General features: G+C 59.3%; 4 protein-coding genes across 5 annotated transcripts; all 4 read left to right on the top strand.

Moving 5' to 3' along the window:
* Positions 1-43: 43 nt before the first annotated feature.
* LOC128313616 (protamine-2-like) lies at positions 44-802 on the top strand. The gene is made up of 2 exons (XM_053213173.1): positions 44-414; positions 587-802. The coding sequence occupies exons 1-2, from the start codon at positions 156-158 to the stop codon at positions 628-630; spliced, it is 303 nt and encodes a 100-aa protein (XP_053069148.1). The 5' UTR covers positions 44-155; the 3' UTR covers positions 631-802.
* A 605-nt stretch (positions 803-1,407) lies between these two features.
* On the top strand, positions 1,408-2,220 carry PRM3 (protamine 3). The gene has a single exon (XM_015087858.3). The coding sequence runs from the start codon at positions 1,839-1,841 to the stop codon at positions 2,130-2,132; it is 294 nt and encodes a 97-aa protein (XP_014943344.2). The 5' UTR covers positions 1,408-1,838; the 3' UTR covers positions 2,133-2,220.
* Positions 2,221-5,539: 3,319 nt separating this feature from the next.
* TNP2 (transition protein 2) lies at positions 5,540-6,945 on the top strand. The gene is made up of 2 exons (XM_027043275.2): positions 5,540-5,957; positions 6,781-6,945. Exons 1-2 carry the CDS (start codon positions 5,609-5,611, stop codon positions 6,795-6,797), a joined length of 366 nt encoding a protein of 121 aa, XP_026899076.1. The 5' UTR covers positions 5,540-5,608; the 3' UTR covers positions 6,798-6,945.
* An 8,553-nt stretch (positions 6,946-15,498) lies between these two features.
* SOCS1 (suppressor of cytokine signaling 1) lies at positions 15,499-18,620 on the top strand. Of its 2 annotated transcripts, none has more exons than XM_027043247.2 (2): positions 15,499-15,772; positions 17,497-18,620. In XM_027043247.2, exon 2 carries the CDS (start codon positions 17,547-17,549, stop codon positions 18,195-18,197), a length of 651 nt encoding a protein of 216 aa, XP_026899048.1. In that variant the 5' UTR covers positions 15,499-15,772; positions 17,497-17,546; the 3' UTR covers positions 18,198-18,620. The 2 variants fall into 2 exon arrangements, with proteins under 2 accessions (XP_026899048.1, XP_026899047.1); XM_027043246.2 differs by lacking the exon at positions 15,499-15,772 and adding an exon at positions 16,794-16,949.
* The last annotated feature ends 253 nt before the right edge of the window (positions 18,621-18,873 follow it).

Below are 18,873 nucleotides of genomic sequence, written 5' to 3'. Positions count from 1 at the left end.
TCATAGTGGGGGGGCCCCTTTATATATAAGCCCGCAAAAAGCGGCCGGCAGACCAGACCAACATTGACGGCAAGAGCAGGCGGGCAGGCCTCAACCCTCCTCCCCTACCCCCAAGGCCAGCCGTGCCCTCAGCCTAAGCCACCTGCCCCGGGACCATGGTCCGATGCTACAGGAGGAGTCCGAGCAGACAGCCACAGCAGGGGCAGGAGCACGGCCAGCATGAGTGGCAGGACAAGGAGCAGGAGCAGGCCGTGAATGCAGAGGACATCCAGGTGGACCAGAGGACCCACAAAGACTCCTGCTACAGACACAGGCGCTCTTCCCAAAGGCGGCGGTACAGGGCCCGCAGGAGGCGGAGACGCTCCTGCCAGAGGAGAAGGCGCCAGAGAGGTGCCTGCAGGTCCAGGACCGGAGGTGTGGCCAGTCTCCGCCCCTGATGCGCCCAGGCTGGCACGGGAACCCCACCCCCGGGAGGCACCCCCCCCCCAGCCCCACTCCTGACCCGCCCAGGGTGGCCCTGGGACTCCACCCCGTGACACCCGAGTCCTGTCCCCAGAGCCCTGTAACCAGGACTCTTTTCCCAAAGGCCACAGAAGGGTCAGGACAAGGAGGTGCCGGAGGCGACACTAAACCTTCCGGGGTCTGTCACACCCCTGGATGGAGATCAAGGAAAAGTCACCCTCCAAAGAACCACCCGCTGAGACCAAAGCAATCCCCTGACGTTGGATGCTCCTTGCCAGCCCACAACATCTTGGCCGAAATGCACCAAAGTCATCTGTCAAATAAAGCTTGAGATAATAAATTTGGTGTCCAGTCTCCCTCAGGCACAGATACAAAAAGCGAACAAAATAAACGGTATCCTCCCATTACCCAGAGTGGGCAAGGGTGTGCTGGGTGGCTGGGGAATGGGAAGCAGGTCTGGCATGCTTCAGCAACAGGCGCTGGACTGAGGGAGGCCTTGGGGGCCACTAGAAATCTTTTTTAATTTTGTGAGAGAGACAGAGCACGTGCGGGGGAGGGGCTTGAACTCACTGACCGTGCGATCGTGACCTGAGCCAAAGTCGGATGCTTCACCGACTGAGCCGCCCAGGCGCCCCTCGAACTCTTTGGACATTACCACAAATTTTAAATCCCTGTCGTCAGGGCTGTGCTCCCTCCGGAGCAGAAAAAGGTAAGAGCTCAGAAATGACTCCTCACCCCCCTCCCCTGCACCCCGTGCTGAAATCGTGTGCTATGGGCACGTGTACAAAGACTTGTGACCAGAAACAGGAAAACTTCTAGTCTTCCAGAAGTACAGCTTATACACAGGGCACAAGTTATAAGTACACCTGTACAGCCCTCCCCGTCGCCCCCCCCCCCCACCGCCTCCACCGCCAGGTCAAGGAACCAGACATTTCCAGCCTCTCTCCTCCCTCATGCCAACTGCCCCCCAAAGTAACCACTACTCTGACCCATCCTCACATGTCAATGGCTCTCTGGGGCTGGGTACTTCTGGAATGTGGGGAGGGGAGCCTATGTGTTCTCCTGCTTCTGGAAATTCTATCCCCAACTGTCATCCCAGCTAAAAGGGGGACTTTTGCCAGCACAAATGAGGCAAGGTGGCCGGCCTGGAACTCTGACTCCGTCCTGGCCTATAGGTGGTGGGACCTCGAGGGGGCTGCTGGTGGCTGAGGTCTGAGACAGGTGTCAGCCCAGACTCGGGTGTCCGAGGGCGGGGGGCAGGGCTCCAGGGGCCCCTTTGTGATGTCAGCGCCCTGCCTACTGTCCTCACAGCCCCTCCACTCCCTCCATCTCCAGTGGCCTTCCCTCCCGGTCTGGAGAGGCAGCCAACGCGGGCAATGGGTTCCCGCTGTGCCAAGCTCAGCACTGGCCACAGCCGGGGCTACGAATCCCCCATGAAGAAGCTCGTGGCCTGCGTGAGTCAGGATAACTTCTCCTTGTCGTCCGAGGGGGAGGGAGAAGAGGGAGGAGAGGAGGAGGAGGACGAGGAGGTGGAAGAGGAGGAGGATGAGGAGGAGCTCCCAGTGCAGGGCAAGCTGCTGCTGATAGAGGACGAGCGGCAGGAGAAGGAGGGTGCGGAAGAAGAGCCTGCGGCCCAGCAGAGCCCCGAGCCCAAGCAGACGCACTCCTGACCCACGACGGCGGCCCAGGAAGAGGTTCCCACCACTGTTCCGGTGAGAAGAACTTTCCGAAAAGAGTCAATAAAAAGTCTCCCAAGGACTTCGCCTCTCTGGTCTGTCCAACCCCACGCCTGCAGTGCCGTGTGTGTGTGTGTGTGTGTGTGTGTGTGTGTGTGTGTGTGTGCGTGAGCGTGTGCCCTTGTGTGCGTGTGGGTAGGGACGGGGAAGAGCAGGGGTCAGGGACCCCTGTTCCTGGTGTCCAGCTGGAAGTTCCCAGGAGGCCCACGCCCCGTGGCTTCTCAACCACCCTCCCCTGCCTCGGTGGGTAGGAAACGTGGTAGCCAGGACTGGAAGCCGGCCAGGTCTGTCGGAAATGTCGCTGGGGTCACGGTGGCTGCCTCTGGCCGCCCCGGCCCCGGTTCTGGGGTCAGAGCACATGGAGGGGCCTCCAGTCCTCAGCCACTGATGCTGCTGAAGTCAGGGTGACCACCTGTGCTCCCCGCCGCCAAAGGCTCACTTCTGCCTTCATCAAGGGGTCCAGCTGCCAATGCTCCCATCACAGCAATGGGCAGTGGGAGCCCAGAGAAGGTGCCAGATCCAGACGCAGACCCGGGCCCTTACTCTGGCCTTCAAGAAGCACTGGAACGCGTCTGTTGCCACTCTTGCCCTGGCTCTCTTAACCCTGCTCTTGCCAAAAGAAATAACCAGTGAGGTCTCACCCCCTTCCCTCGGTCCCCCGAGCACCAGGCTCCTGGGCCCCAGAAGGACCCTGGTGGGGGCTGCTGGAGACAGGGGTGCGAGGCAGACAGTATTTCCAGAAGATTCTCAGTGCAAGGAGAGGCCCTGACTTACTCGAAGGGGAGGCCACCGCTGAGGCCCGGAGCAGGCAGAGGGCATGTGATGTCGGGAGGAAGAGACCCTGCTGTCCAGGGCCCCCAACTCCACGCCCCGACCAAGGAACTCGGTGAGCCGGTTCCGTCCCTCTGTCCACGCCCCATAGGTCCGCCTGCCCAGTCATCTGCCCGAAAACATCCCCGTCGAGCCCCTGCTGCATACCAGGCACCATGCCAGGCTTGATGGGCCCTGAGTTGAAGAAAACACAGACTCTATCTCACTACGTACTGGAGGGCCGGGAAGTGGGGAGTCAGCAGTGGAGGGGAGGCAGGAGGGGGGAGGGAAGGGGGGAGGAGAGTGGGGAGAGGGGAGGATGGGGGAGACAGTCCAGAGACCCACAGCCAGTCTTGACAGAGTGGCCCAGCACTGAGAACCCAACCAGCCCCACTGAGCTCACACAAGCAGAGCCCTCAGGACAGAGAGGGCCACGCGGGCCCTCCGTGGCTGAAAGGCAGGACTAGAAGGGGCCAGACCTGGACTGGAATCCTGGCTCGGCTACTGACGAGCTGTGGGACTCTGGGCTGGTCTCAACCCCTCTGAGCCCGTTTCCCCTTTGTTAAATATAATAATGAGACACCCACCTTCCAAGGTGCATTAGTTTCTTAGGGCTGCTATAATAAATTATTACGGATTTGGTGGCTTCAGACAATGGAGATTTATTCTCTCATAGTCTGGAGGCCAGAGGCATGAAATTAAGGTGTCAACAAGGTCACACCCCCTCCGGAGGTCCTAGGGGAGAATCCTTCCTGCCTCGTCCGGCACACAGGGGCCCCAGGACTTCCTTGGCTTGTGGTCAAGTACCCTCATGGGCTCTGCCCCCACCTGGTTTTTCTCCCTGTGTCTCGTCTCTCTCATAACGACACTTGTCACTGGATTTGGGGCCCACCTGGATAATCCAGGATGCCCTCAAGATCCTTAATTTACTTACATCTGCAAAGATCCACGACAGGTTCCAGGGGTTAGGACGTAGACATATCTTTGCGGGGGGGGGGGGGGGGGCCACCATTCAGTCTACCGCACAGCGTCCCTGGGAGGCTGGAGGGCAGGGCTGCCTACAGAAAACGTGGGGCCCGGAGGCCAGCCACACAGGAAGCGCTCAGTAGACGAGAGCGGCTTTCGCCACGCCTGACGGGACCTGCTTAGTAATAACCTGCGACAAAAGCAGGTGGTAGCAAAGCCTCACAACAAGAGGCAAAGCTGTGCGTGACCAACAGAGAGAAGCGGGGGTTGGCTGGGGGGGCTGCTGGGGGCGGGGAGGACAGAGGGTGTGGCGTGGCAGCAGGAAATGGGAGCTACAGGCCGAGCGGCCAAGAGCAAAGCCCACGGGCATTGGCCAAGGTGTGGGGAGAGGCAGGCGGCTGCGGACGGAGCACCGAACGGACGAGCGAGCTCCGACGGGCTGTGTGCAAACGCGGGCACCGGCTTTCCGCTCTAGGAGCTGGGAGGTCTGAGCCGGGCCAGGGTGGTGATTCCAACTGGACGGCGGGGCTCCACCATCAAGGAGGGGAGCAGGGTGAGGAGCAGGGAGCCAGGAGAGAGGCAGGCTCTCAAGGCGACCACGCAGTCAGGCTCACAAGAATGCGGCGAAGGAAGGAAAGACATCCCTGTGTTAGATAAGGAAACCGAGCCTTGAAAACCAAAACACGCTACCCAAGATCGGACATAAGCCCAAACCGGCATTTGAACCGGGTTCTAAATCCCCCAGCTTGAAACATGGCTGGGGAGGTGAGCTCACCCGGCAGACCGCCCATCAGTCCGTCCGGTGGCTCTTACCCGCCATGCGGTAAGCCATCCAGTCGACTCGACGTCTGCCCACCCGCCCATCTGGCTGCGCACTAGTCATCCACCCGATGGGCTGCCCACGAGGCCAGCCAACTGCACCAGGGTCAGAGAGGTGCTCCTGACTTCCACGCTGCGTGGGGGGAATACGGAAGCGCACTGGGGATGCTTAGACAGCGGGTATGGAGGTCCTTCTGGGGGCTGGCCCGGAGCCAACCACTGGACGTAGATTCTCTAATTCATCTGACGTCCCGGGAGATCGGTATTCTTATTGCCCCTGTTCTACAAAAGCCAGAGGAAAGCAAGCAGCAGATCAGGGATATGGACCCAGCTCCATCTGACCCCAGGGTCCCTACCGCTTTTTTTTGAAATTTTGTTTATTTTTGAGAGAGACGGAGACAGCGTGAGTGGGGGAGGGGCAGAGAGAGAGGGAGGGAGAGAATCCCAAGCAGGCTCCGTGCTGTCAGCGCAGAGCCCGATGTGGGGCTCGACCCCACGGACTGTGAAATCATGACCTGAGCCGCAACCAAGAGTCGGACGCTTAACCGACTGAGCCATCTCGGCGTCCCAAGGGTCCCTACTTTTAGCCAACAGACGGGACTCTCCCAGAGCGCCCCTGAAAGCGGCCCCACCCTGGGGTGAAGGCAAGGGGCAGGGGCTTTGTCCCAGCCTGGCCACATCTGTCACACCCCGGTGGCCTGTGGCATCACAATCAGCCCCAATTATATAAGCAGGGGCTGCCAGGGCCTCTGTAAAGCCGGGCGTGCTGCCAGAGGAGAAGGAGGAGGCCTCTGCCCCTCCAAGCGTGGCCTCCCATGGACACCAAGACGCAGAGCCTTCCCATCACCCACATCCAGCCCCACAGCAACTCTTGGCCCCAAAGCCACACCTGCAGCCAGTGCTGCGGCCGGAGCCGGAGCCGGAGCCGGAGCCGGAGCCGGAGCTCCGGCCACAGCCCAACCGGCCACCAGAGCCAGAGTCCAGACCCCAGCCCACCGCCGAGGCACCAAAAACACAGCATGCGCTCCCACCACTGCCCCCCGCGACCCACCACTCGTTCCTGCAGCTACCCCAAGAACAGAAGGAATTCGGGAGGAAAGGTGAAAAAGAGGAAGGCGGCCAAGAGGAGCCCGCGGGTGTACAAAACAAAGAGGCGGAACTCAGGTACCTTTCAAGCAGGTGGGGAAGGGCCACAGGACCCTCCCCTCCCCCCTCCCCGACCCCAGACGAGGGAGAGCAGCCCAGCTGGACCTTAGGAGGAGCGAGGTAAAGGCTGCAGCCTCTAAGCCAGAGCACAGAGGAACCACAGGCAAGGGTGGCCAAGGCGAGGAGACTAGGGCGGTCGTACAGGTGACGCACTGATGGACTAGCTCTTCAAATAGAGTGGGATGATGGGCAGGGTGGCCAGACTGTGGGTTAGCTAGATGGGTGGATGTGAGGCTGGCTGGGTAAACCACTCATTAGAAGGTTGGTCCATAGAGGGTTGGGTGACCAAGGTTAGGTGGCTGAGTGGACAGAGGGAGTGAGGGATAGACTGCACCCCCGTCCCCCCCGTCCCATGACTGGTGAATGGATGGTGAATGGGTTGGGCGTAGTTCGACAGCTGCGGAAAGAAAGGTGAAATGGTTGATGATGGGCTAGGTGGGTAGATGAGCAGATGAGTGGATGGATAAAAGGGCAGATGAACTGGCTGGTCAACTGGAAGCCTGACTGCACCGTGGGAGGAAGACGTTTGGACGGACAGACTGAAAGGGTAGCCTGGATCCAGTTTAGTGAAAGGACGTTGGGTAATAGAGGGACTGGGTGAATTCATGGACGGTTGGGTGATAAGTGGGACAAACGGGAGGATTCACAGAAGGCAAAAGGGTGTTGATAGTCTAAGCTCCACCCACACCCCCCGTATTTAGTTGCCGATGAGCAGTCCAAAATCCAAAGGAGGCAGTGACGCATTCCCAGTTAAAGGTCCTCTCCCCTTCCCATCCCTCAGGGCGGAAATACAACTGAGACAGCACCCCATGGCTTGTTCCTGCATCAGCTGCACCCAAATGAGAAATGCCATCGCGCACTAGAAGGAAGTCAAACTTTCTGCAGGAATGCATTATTACAGTGATTTCTATGCAACGTTGATTAAAGCTTGTACGCTGGATGACCATTCCTGGAGTTGGCGTCTTGGTTTCACGAGAGGGGGCACGTGGTTGGGGGGCCTGGCTTGGAAGCTCAAAGCAGGAAGAGGCCGTGTAAGGAGCAGGGGCGTGGCTCGCGCCGGGACCTCGCGGAAGTGTGCAAACCAACGCGAGCACAGGAGCAGAAACTAAGGCAGGCTGGACACGCCAGGAAGCTGGGAAGCAGACGGGCAGAGCCCTCCTCGGCCCTGTACCTCCCACCTCGGTGCACACACACCCGAGATGCCCACAGGCCCACATGTTCATGTGACCCACATGCCGTAGCCAGCACACAAGAGTGGCAGGAGACAGGCGAGGGGAGGGGTCGGGAATGTGCATTTCGAAGTCCAGAGCACCCCGAGTTTGAACCCTGGCTCCCGTTTCCCTGCTGGTGACGCTCCACAACTTAGCTAAGGGCCCAGGTACGTTCTGGGGCTGTGCTGGGCTCTGGGAACACAGAGGACACACAGGGCCCCGTCCAGAACATTCTGGGCCAAAGGAAGTGTGCAGGTGGTGGGGCAGTGCCAGGTGGGGGCCAGGTCCTGCGGGGGTTTGCACCGGGAGCCTGGCCGTTCAAGTCACAGGAGGGTCTTAACAGGGTCCCGTGCTCGCTGCTGTGTGGAGACGGAGCTACAGGGAACAGAAGAGCCGGCACAGAGGGAACAGCCATCTGGAATCAGTCTCCTCCTCTGGAGGTGTCGAGGGTGTGAAGGGGCACGCAGGCCTCACATTTTGCACATAGTTTGCACTGAAGGAGCCTTTGCAAAAGTAATAAGGCAGACGAAGTACCAGATGGTGGGAATGGTTAGGGCCCCATGTAAATTACCACAAGTGGCTTAGGGTCAGACCCAAGTTCCTCCGAGACCACCCCGCTCCACGTCTAACCGGGTAATCATTTCTCCCTTCACAGTCCAGCAGCCCAGTCACTGCCTGGGAAAGTACCCAGCACAGCGCTGGGCACATGGATGCTTGGGATTCCCTTTTGTGTTTCGCTTGGCATCTGGGCTAACGGAACCGAGGGGAACGTGTGGAGACGGGTCAGGCGTGGAAGTGCTCGGGGGGTCTGCAGTAGACGGAAAGGAACCAGGAGGGGGCCTTACAGCGGTGGCGACTTCATGAAAGTGCCATCACACTGTATGTCAATTACAGCAAGGCTGACTTTTGCGGGACAGGGGCAGGACCCCAAAGGTCCCCCCTCAGATCTCTGCTGTGTGGCTTTAGAGAGTCATTTTCCCTCTCTGTGCCCTGGTCTCATCTCCCGAGGAGTTACCTGGAGGGGGTGGGGATGTTCCCTGAGATAATGCAATACAAGCATCTGGTACAGGGTCAGGTACATAGTGTGTACTTCCTGGGCCCCTGTCCTCCCCACAGCAGGGAGATGTTCCAGGTTGGCACCACGTACCTATGAGAGGATGTGGGGAGGGCCCAGGCGGGCTGGGGAAATTACCATTTACTGAGCACCTGTGAGGTGCCAGATGCTTTGACATAAATGTTTCCACTGAATCCACACACCTAAGGCAGGAGACATTACCGCTCCCATGTTAAAATGGTTTGATAAGGTCTGCAGGAAGGCAGGTGTGAGAGCAGACGTTTATGTTTTGCCTCAAACCACCCGGTTTCCTATTAAAAATGTAAGGCCAGATGATGCCATGATAGTCACGGACACCTCAGGGCAAAAGAGTTTGGGGAGCCCTTCTGGGGAGCACATTTTAAGAGGGTCAGAAGATGAGGTCAGGGACTTTAAGTCCCACTCACCAAAGGACCTCCCTATTCCCTGGGCAGTGTCCTTTTACGACATGATCACTGAAGGCAGGAGATCTATTGTGGAGACACAATCTCTGTAATAAGAGAAAGTGAACTGGGAAGCAGACAGACTGGGTCACATGTTCCCATGTTTCCAACACTCAGAAAAAAGTTTCACAACCACACACACACACACCTCTTCACATGCCGACAGGCACTCATAGGCACACGGCCCCCCTCTCGCGCAGACACCGATGACAAGAGGAAAAACAGCAAACCACAGGCTCATTCTTTTACTTGCTTGGTTTCGGGTGGGGAGGCAACAGTTCGGGGGCAGGTCCGCTGGAAACCCAAATTCAGGAAACAGAAACAGCCACTTTGTTCAGCCACTGGGAAATTATGCAGATTCTGAAGGCAACATTATCTTGCCTTTCCGGTTGAGAGATTTCATTTGGGTGGGATATTGGGGGTGCGGGGTAGCCTGAGAAATGCTGGGACACAGCCTCACCTGTGGTGGGGATGCCATTCCTATGGGCCCCGGGGGTCGCTCGGGGGACCCAGCAGTCCTGGGGCACATCCTGGGTTGAGATGCCCCGTCTGAGTACAATTCAGGAGGGAAAATACTGAAACTCTGTAGCCATACGGACCCAGATTCAATTCCCAGCTCCCTCACTCCCTCGCTGGACAACCCTGGGCCTGGCTCTTAACCTCTCTGAGCCGTATTTGCCTCTCGTGCTTTGCGAAGAGGTCCAAGGGGCCCCTTGCTCTTGACTGCTGTATCCCCAGCACCTAGCCCGGGGGCCTATCAGGAGCTCAGTGCACATTCTTGTTGACTCGGTTAAGAAAAGGAGCAGGCATTAAGGCAACAGTGAGATGCCACCTGTGTGCCCACTGCACGGGCAAAAATGGCAAAGGATGGGTAATAACAAGTGCTGGTGAGGGTACGGAAGCAGAGATGGTTGGCTGTGGCTGCTGAGGGCGTGATGGTGGTCACGCACGCTGGCAGACAAATCAGGCGGCGTCTATTAACATTTGAAGCGCGCAAGGTGTTTCTCACACGTGTGCCGAGAGGAGGCCCAGGGAGGTCCAGGGTCACATTGGTTTGTAAGAGCCAAAACCTGGCAATAACTCACGGGGCGCCTGGGTGGCTCGGTCGGTCGAGCATCCGGCTCTGGCTCACGTCATGATCTCATAGTTTGTGAGTTCGAGCCCCGCGTCAGGATTGTGTCTCCTTCTCTCTGCCCCTCCCCAGCTTGTGTGCGCTCTCTCTCTCTCTCAAAATAAATAAACTTAATTTTTTAAATGTTAAAAAAAAAAGAATGGGGGTTGATCTCTCTATTTGGAGGGCTGGCAGATGTCGTTGGGTGAAAAGAACAAGATGGGGAAAGATCTATCATTTACAGAACAAAGCAGCCTACGCAAAACAACACTTTGTTTTTATGGGGCAGGGGACGGAGGGGAAGCACGACGTAAGTGCCCACAAAAAGATCTGAAAGTGCAGAGACCAAGCCGGTGCCTGGGGTTACGTCCGGGGAGGGAAAGTGCTTTAATTATTCTATCCAAGGAAACGGAAGAGTAAGTCGAGGAGAAAAACGAAATGAGCATCGGCGAAGCATCCAGCAGGTGCTCGGCAAAGATTTGCTGACCTTGAAGGGAGAAGGTACAGGCGCGGCGATTATAAACTGAGCGCAGAGAACCCATGATTACAAACTGACTGCTCTCCGGCCCACGTTTCTGGGCTTGGTGGTCCAGCCAAGGTGGCCCAGAAGGCTCTCCCCAGAGGCACTCATCACCGCAGGGCAGGGAAAGGCCAAGGACAGCACACGGCCTTCTCCCAGCCAAGCCTCTGCCTATAAACCCTTCCTGCTTAGCCTCATCTCCTGCCACCTGCCACTCGGGTCCTCAGAGTTTTGTCTCCAGGCCGCTGCCCGTGCCGTGTGCCTCCAGAAGCACACTCCCTTCTTGTCCCTTGGCCACGTCCTCCCTGGTCTTTCAAACTCGGGTCCAGGATCACCTCGTCCCAGAGCCCACTCGGGGCCCTGCCGGCCTGGCTGGGTGCCTCTTCTGTGCCAGCGGGCACCGGGCCTCCCAGGTCACGGGCCACTTTCGAGCCTCCGGAGACGAGATGCCTCCCGAACCTGAGAACGGGGACCAATTCAAGCCGCGGTACCTGCCGTTGGCAGTAGCTTTCTCACAGTGAGCAGCGGGGTGAGGTGAGGAGTCATCCTTGGCCCCGACTCCCGATGTCCCGGCCGGCTGTGTGTGTTTCCGTGTCTGGTTTCATAGCTTTTACACATTCTCTTTTGCCCTCTGTCCACTGCCAAACGGAACTGCCAGGCCCACCATGCTTGGAGTTCATGAGGGTTCTTGGGGCCTCTGGACTAAGTCCATTTGCCTGAAGCCATCACACTTACTGGGGGGGGGGGGGGCTGGGGGAGCTGGGCCTGGAACCAGGTATGTCTGGGCTCCGTGACCAACGCCCTCAGATACCCTCTTCCCTGCCCCTCCTATTTCGGAGTTATTAATACAATAGCCCCTACTTTCTGCCTACACTTCATCTCTGACCTACCTCTTTCCCCACCTGTCGCAGGGGGATAAAGAGACCGCTGGAAGGTTCTCATCAAGTCTCCCCAGGACCAGGGAGGAGCCCTCCTGTTGTCTCTTTGAAGTCCAGTCACCAGCTCGTGCTACCCCTCCTGGCCTTTCGGCCTCCTCTGCTGTAGAGGAGAGCCTTCTCCTTGGACTCGAGGGTCCCGAGGGGCGCACGCGTTCCCTGGAAGCCGCGATCTTTCCCGCTGTCGGGACCGGCTGGGACCAGGTTCCACGCCCCACAGCGAAGCAGGGGCCTCTCCAGACAGAGGCCTCAGGTGGGGCTCAGCCTCTCCGAAACTCCTGTTCGCGTTCCACCAGCTCACTGAGTAGTGCTTTTCTCCTCTGGTAAATGAGGGCACCTAATTACTGCCACCTCATAAGACCGTGGGAAAGAGCAAGTAAGACAATATGCCAAAAAGTTGTGACCCGGCCCAGAGCTGGGGGCCCGGTAAACTGTGATTCCTCTCCCAAGGTCTCCCAGAGTGTGAGGGCTGACCCCCAGGACTCAGGCCTTGGACTCCCCAAGCAGTGTTCTCTCTTACAATGTCCCCCGGCTGTCCTTTGGTACTGGTTTTGCACCCACTTGGGGGAATAGGGTGGTGACACCCTGGCGGGTCAGGGACAGTCGTGAGGTATGTCCCAAGGCCTCTAGTGCAGGTCACTGTGGCTAAAGACCCAGCTGTCTGGAAGGTCAGAAGCCAGAGGGTTCTTTCCATATCCAATCCTACAGTATTTCCTGGGCCTCAAGGACTGGCTCCAGCCGTCAGGGTGAAATCCAAGCCCTTCCCACCTCCTAGCCGGGACCCGCCGGATGGACTGGACCCCTGCCAACCCCTGCGCTGAAGCACAGGTGAACCCCTGCGCTCACCCCCCTTGCTGTCTACACCAACACTACGCCCTCTCTCGGGTCCTCACACATGCCTATCATTCCCACCGCAGGGCCTTTGCATGAACTGCTTGATCTCTGTGCCCGGAGTCACCTTCAGCCCACTTTTAGAAAGATCTCAACTCCGTCACCATCTAAAAGGCTTTCTCTGCCTGATCTCACTCTTGCCCCAAACCCGCATACCTCTCGTCGCTCCCTGTCCCCACGTTTATTTCCCCCGTGGCACTTAGCACAGCGTGAAATGCTTATGTGAATTCCCTGCCTCCTGTCTGTCTGCCTGAAGACCCCTGAGTTCCCAGTGCCTGGCAGACAGCGGGCACTCGACAACTAACCTGCTGAATGAATACCGAAGGAAGGAAATAGATGCGCTCTTACCCCCATCCTGCAGATAGGGAAACGGAGGCACAGAGAAACCAAGAAGCTTGCCCCAGGCCCTGTGCTCATTAAGTGACAGGTTTAAACCCAGGCTGATGGTTAGCCGTCTCCACGATATAAGCCACACTGCTCGGGGCTCCCCAGAGGCACCGCCTCCCATGGGAACCCGGGCTGCCACCACAGGCTGGAGGCAGGCGGGATGGAGGAACACCGGGGCAGAAGACAACTTCAGGATCGCATGCCCTAGCCAGGGACAGCTTTTCCCGGCAGAACTTGGCCAAAGCTGGAAAGAGAAGCTGAAAAACTGAGCCCTGTGGGCCAGGATTTTGATTCCCCACTGCTGCCGGCTGGGGCCCCACATGTCAGGCTGCCGCCCAGCAAGCTGTGGACAGAGGGCTGTCTCAACTGCCCTGTGACAAGAAGTCGCTTGTGCCAAGCACCTTCTCTGCCGGGCACTCTGCTTTGGGCTCGGTGTGCATTGCTGCTCTGTGAGGGCCAGAACTTTCAGGGACTGTTTGCAGACGGGGCAGACAAGGCCCAGAGAAGGCAAGCTGCTTGCCTAAGGTCACACAGCTGGGAAGCAGCAGGCGTGGGATCGGAACGCAGCCCTGTCTTGACGTGGAGCCTGAGCTCCTCGGGGCTTCCGCGCTGCCCAGCCTCCTGCGAGCCTGGGGCCAGTCCTCCGGGGAGAAATGCCAAGAAGGCAGATGCCTGTCAATCAACCGATTTCTTTTTCCCTTTTGGCATCTGGATTTGGTTTCGTTTTGAAGTCAGGGCTTCAGAAAATGAAACCAAAGCTAGAGTGGCTGTCCTGTTGGCGGTAAGTGTCCTGGCCGTGTGCTCAGTGATTTGAGCCTGAGTCACCACGGCTTTCACAAACAGGATCTGGTCAGGGTGGAGGATGGGGCCGAGCCCACTGTATGGGCAAGAAATTGGTGCTCAAGGATGAATTCAGAGCCACAGAGGGCGAGGTGGAGGCCTAGACACTGACACCTGGGGCCTCCTCAAGCTCCGAAGTGAGAGGGAAGCTGGCAGAACCGTCCCCACTCCTCCCCAGGCAGGCTCAGGATACAGATGAATCTCTGATTTCTCTGGCATCTACTGTTTTTCTAGCAGGCAGACCAGGATTTGAGATCACCAGGAGCTGGGGGAGGGAGCTGACAGCACGGTGGACACGGGTGAAAGCTTTGGGGGGTCTGATATATCCTGCAGCTCTGCCCCTTCTGAGCTGTGTGCCCCAAGGCAAGCGATTCCCCTTCTGAGCCTCAGTTTCTCTGTCTGCAAAATGGGCAGATTAGATTGTTACGCCAATCCAATGATCTAAGGACTGTAAAGCATGTGGCACACAGTCACCTCAGGCCAACACGTCACAGGTATGAGTCAATGGGATGGAGGAGGGGGGCTTCCTTCACAGGCATGGGTGGGAGTGTGGCAACAAGACGGGGCTGTGAGAAGGGGGCTCCAGACCCCAAGGAAAGGGGTGGCTCTCCCATAGAGCCATCGAAGCTGCCAGTGGGGGTTAAGGGGGCATACGGACCATCAGCTATTTATAGATTTCCCTCTGCCCAGAGGCCTACTGAGGAGACTGGTGGCAGGAAGACAGATCATACAGGAGCCAGCCCAGCCTGGCCTTCTCTGGGCCCAGACCACCGCCCCCAGTTCAGGTGAGAGGGAAGTGCTACCCTTTCCCACTGCCAGCATCCAGAGCCCTGGTTTATCCCCACAAAACTCTCTTCCTCCTGCTTCGCCCATGCCTTCTCTGGCCTGTGGCCCTTGGGTGAGGGCTTCTAAAGTGGACACAGGGATGGGGCGCTTGGGTGGCTCAGTCGGTTAAGTGACTTCAGCTCAGGTCATAATCTCATGGTTTGTGAGTTCAGGCCCCGTGTGGGGCTCTGTGCTGACAGCTGGGAGCCTGGAGCCTGCTTCGGGTTCTGTGTCTCCCTCTCTGCCCCTCCCCCACTCATGCATGTGCACATGCGCACGCTCTCTCTTTCAAAAATAAATATTAAAAAGGGGCGCCTGGGTGGCTCAGTCGGTTAAGTGTCCAACTTTGGCTCAGGTCATGATCTCGCAGTCCGTGAGTTTGAGCCCCGCATCGAGCTCTGTGCTGACAGCTCGGAGCCTGGAGCCCCCTGCTTTGGATTCTGCGTCTCCTCCCTCTCCCTCTGCTCCTCAGCCACCTGCGCTCAGTCTCTCACTCTCAAAATTAAATAAACATTAAAAACAAATTGAAACGGACATGGCATGAAGCCACGTGGCTACAGGACCTACCACGTGGCTACAGGACCTAACACGCTGCAGCGTGTTCTCTCAGAGGAACAGAGCAAGACCGAACACCTGCTGAATGCTTATTATAATGAGGGATGGCTCTGAGTGTTTGACCCATAATCCCTATAATCCCTGCTGCTAGGAAGGAGGTACTATTTTTGTTTCTGTTTCACGCATGGAGAAACTGAAGCCGAGGGGTTAATTACACGCTCAGAATCACAAGGCTGGAAAGTGGTACAGGTGAACTGGAATCCATGTAGTCTGGGTCCAAAGTCAGACTTTTAGCCACTACCTTTTTTTTTTCCACCCCCACCACAGGGCACAGCACCAGCAGGTAGGTCCTCTGGAATGACCACAGCACCTGACCACTGGCACATGCACGTCTCCACACCTTGTCTCCCACCTCCTTGCACACTAACGCACGCACGCACACACACACACACACACACACACATATATACACACAACACGGGACAACTACGTTAGTGACCAATACCAGATCCTGCCAACATGAATTCCGGGAGCTGATGGGGTCCTAAGTAAGGCTGGTTCTGGGCCATCCCCTTGTGTTTAAGAGGAAACGTGGGCAGCCTGGGGCCAGGGAAGGAGAGCACCAAGGGGATGGGCGGGAGGACCTAGAACCCATTAGGGCTTCAAGGAGACGAGAGGGCTGGGCTGCGGTCTGAGAACGGCCTGTAGAGGGCAGTATGTGCCAGCGGGAAGCCACTCGCCAAGCCCCCAGCCAGGTCAGTCTTCTGCGTAACCCCTGAAGAGTCTGGGACTAACCACGCACTAGCCCCGACCCTCATTAGTTCTTTCTTGCCTTCAAAAATACACGTACCAACCAGGCACGTACTCCGTGCTTCTCCACGACAGACAAAGTCACCGGATCACGCACACGGATGTACAAAGTATAGCTGGCACCATCAAGCCCCCATGATCCCAAACCAGAGGTATGAGTGCGGGGTGGCGGCAGTGGCGGCAGATGCTTGACCGAGTAGCGGGAGAGGACTCTGTAAAGTAGTAGTTGGGGGAGAGGAGGGCAGGCCAGGAAAACTCAAGGTAGGTTTTTGGAATTATCACATCAATGAACCATCTTTTCATCCGGCTCCAAAGTGCGTCTGGAGGTGCCCAGCTGTTTCTCTCCCCAAAATAAGAGAGGAGGGCATGCTCATCCAGAACCCCACCCCTCATCTGCCAGTCGCTGCAGATCACAACCCCTCCGCGGGGCCTCAGTTTCTCCAGCTGTCCCCTGGCGGGGAAGCGGAGCCAAAGCTGCCCTTAACGGCCCCGCCCGGTTTCCGAGGAACTCGGATCCGCAGTCGAGGCGCCTTTCTCGCGCTTCCGAAGGGTTCCTCTGAAGCCTGTGGTCAGGCCGCCGCTTCCTGGGAAGCCCAAGCCAAGACCAGGGCCAGTGACGGGCTGAGAGGGGTGCGGGGGGACAGCCGCCCGAGGGTTTGGGGCTGCGGGCGGCAGGGGGACGGCGGGAGCAGCCCCAAGGGGTCCGGGGCCGGATCTGCAGGTGGGACCCCAGAATCGGGAGGTGCGGCCTGGCTACAGGGGAGTGGAGAACAGAGATCTACCGGAGACCGGTGCCGAGATACCTGGTGGGGGGAGGGGAGAGGGGTGTGTCGGAGCCAGTCCAGTGTATACTAAAAGGGCTTGGCTGCAGAAATCTGCGCTCTAGGGCAGTAGTGGGGGCAAAAGTAAGGGCTCCAGGTGCAAAGGGGGCATCGGAATGGCAGGGGGTCCAGAGCCCTTGATGGAGGGGTCCTAGGATGGGTGTGAGGCTGGGTCAGGGGAGGGGGGGTGCCTCCCCGCGGAGGGTCCCTGATGGCGTGCGAAAGGTCGAGCTCGTGTGGCCCGCGCCTCGCTCCACCGCCGAAAAAGAAACCGAAAGTGGCGCGGAAGGGCGGGGCCTGCGGGGGGTGGAGCCTTAGGGGGCGGGGCCGCCGCCAACGGGCCCCACCTCCTACCCAGTTTAAAATAAAAGACTGGTGCAGGGGCGGGCGCGGAGCAGAGCAAGCTGCGGCCGTGGCAGCTGCACGGCTCCCGGCACCGGAGCATGCGCGAGAGCCGCCCCGGAGCCCCCCGCCGCCCCGCCCGCGGCGCCCCGCGCCCCGCCGCCAGGTGAGCTGGGCACTGGGCAAGAAAGCGGGAGGGAGAGGGGAAGACAGGACAGGAAAGGACGGCCGGGTGTCAGGCCGGCCTCGGGGGCCGCATGATGGGGTCGCGGCCGCCACGCCCCTGGCCCCCGCCGGCCCCACCCTAGCAGCCCCCCGCGCGCGGGGTTCCCGCAGCGCAGCTTCTCTGCCTTGGTCCAAACCGCCCGGACGAGGCGCCAGTCCCCGGCCTGGCCAGCAGGCGGCGGCCGCGAGGCGGCGAGCCGAGGGCCCGGTGGCCGCAGTCGGGGCAGGTTGCTCCCCGCACCTCTCTCCACGCCCCCCTCACCTCTCTCCACGCCCCCCTCTCTCACCCAAACTCTGAGCGACCTGGCGGCCGGACTCCGCCTCTGCCGGGCCCCCAACCGCCTGGAGGAGCTCCGCGGACGGGGAGGCCCGTTTGCTAGCTGAGCCCCCTGAGGCTCCCGGGGGCCGCGCCGACTCGCTCCTGCGCCCCTCGGCCCTTTCGGACGGGCCCGCCCCGACTCTCGGCTCACCGCCCGTGTCTCCCCCAGCGCACCCCCGGACGCTATGGCCCACCCCTCCGGCCGGCCCCGCGTGTAGGATGGTAGCACACAACCAGGTGGCAGCCGACAATGCAATCTCCACGGCAGCAGAGTCCCGACGGCGGCCAGAGCCTTCCTCGTCCTCGTCCCCGCCCTCGCCCTCGGCGGCGCCCGCGGTCCCCGCGCGCCCGCGGCCCTGCCCGGCGGCCCCGGCCCCGGCCCCCGGCGACACGCACTTCCGCACGTTCCGCTCTCACGCCGAGTACCGGCGCATCACCCGAGCCAGCGCGCTGCTCGACGCCTGCGGCTTCTACTGGGGGCCCCTGAGCGTGCACGGGGCGCACGAGCGGCTGCGCGCCGAGCCCGTGGGCACCTTCCTGGTGCGCGACAGCCGCCAGCGGAACTGCTTCTTCGCCCTCAGCGTGAAGATGGCCTCGGGCCCCACGAGCATCCGCGTGCACTTCCAGGCCGGCCGCTTCCACCTGGACGGCAGCCGCGAGAGCTTCGACTGCCTCTTCGAGCTGCTGGAGCACTACGTGGCGGCGCCGCGCCGCATGCTCGGGGCCCCGCTGCGCCAGCGCCGCGTGCGGCCGCTGCAGGAGCTGTGTCGCCAGCGCATCGTGGCCACCGTGGGCCGCGAGAACCTGGCGCGCATCCCCCTCAACCCCGTCCTCCGCGACTACTTGAGCTCCTTCCCCTTTCAGATCTGACCGGCCTCGCACGCAGCATTAACTCGAGGGCCTTGTTATTATTAATTATTATTTCCCTGGAACCACGTGGGTGCCCTCCCCACCTGGGTTGGAGGGAGCGGGTGTGGGGGCGAGGCGCCTCCCCTTCTCGGCTGGGGACGAGGCCGCAGACCCCTCCCCATGTCTTGGGGGCGGGGGCGCACCCCCCCCCCCCCCCCGGTGCTCCCTCTGGATCTCCCTGGTTGTTGCAGCACCTTAACTGTATGTGGGGCCAGGACCTGAATTTACCTCCTACCTCTTCATGTTTACATATACCTAGTATCTTTGCACAAACCAGGGGTTGGGGGAGGGTCTCTGGCTTTATTTTTCTGCTGTGCAGAATCCTATTTTATATTTTTTACAGCCAGTTTAGGTAATAAACTTTATTATGAAAGTTTTTTTTTTTTAAAGAAAAAAGGTTTCTAGAGCGTGTGCTTTGCTCCCAGGATTTCCCCGGGGTTCTGAACGGGTCCACGGCAGAGCGGTCCTAAGACTGATGGGTTTGGCTGGAGGTGGAGTGTGACCTGTGCTCTGTGGCCGGGGGACCTGCATGGTTCCAGCCCTCAGGGGGGAGAGAAGTAGCCGGTCCAGCGTTGGTGTTTTGTGTGGGGTAAAATGGCAGCTCCGTGTTTGAGCCCTTAACGTGTGCCTTGCCCTG

The sequence above is a fragment of the Acinonyx jubatus genome, chromosome E3, assembly GCF_027475565.1.
Source record: "Acinonyx jubatus isolate Ajub_Pintada_27869175 chromosome E3, VMU_Ajub_asm_v1.0, whole genome shotgun sequence".
Taxonomy (NCBI): domain Eukaryota; kingdom Metazoa; phylum Chordata; class Mammalia; order Carnivora; family Felidae; genus Acinonyx; species Acinonyx jubatus.
Note: the sequence above shows the minus strand (reverse complement) of the source record. Positions and strands in the feature narration are given on the sequence as shown.

Excerpts from the sequence above, each read along its gene's own strand:
- TNP2 (XM_027043275.2), top strand. The coding sequence starts at position 5,609 with ATGGACACCAAGACGCAGAGCCTTCCCATCACCCACATCCAGCCCCAC.
- LOC128313616 (XM_053213173.1), top strand. The coding sequence starts at position 156 with ATGGTCCGATGCTACAGGAGGAGTCCGAGCAGACAGCCACAGCAGGGG. Across the intron at positions 415-586 it reads CTGCAGGTCCAGGACCGGAG|GCCACAGAAGGGTCAGGACA; the intron begins GTGTGGCCAGTC and ends CTTTTCCCAAAG.
- PRM3 (XM_015087858.3), top strand. The coding sequence starts at position 1,839 with ATGGGTTCCCGCTGTGCCAAGCTCAGCACTGGCCACAGCCGGGGCTAC.
- SOCS1 (XM_027043247.2), top strand. The coding sequence starts at position 17,547 with ATGGTAGCACACAACCAGGTGGCAGCCGACAATGCAATCTCCACGGCA.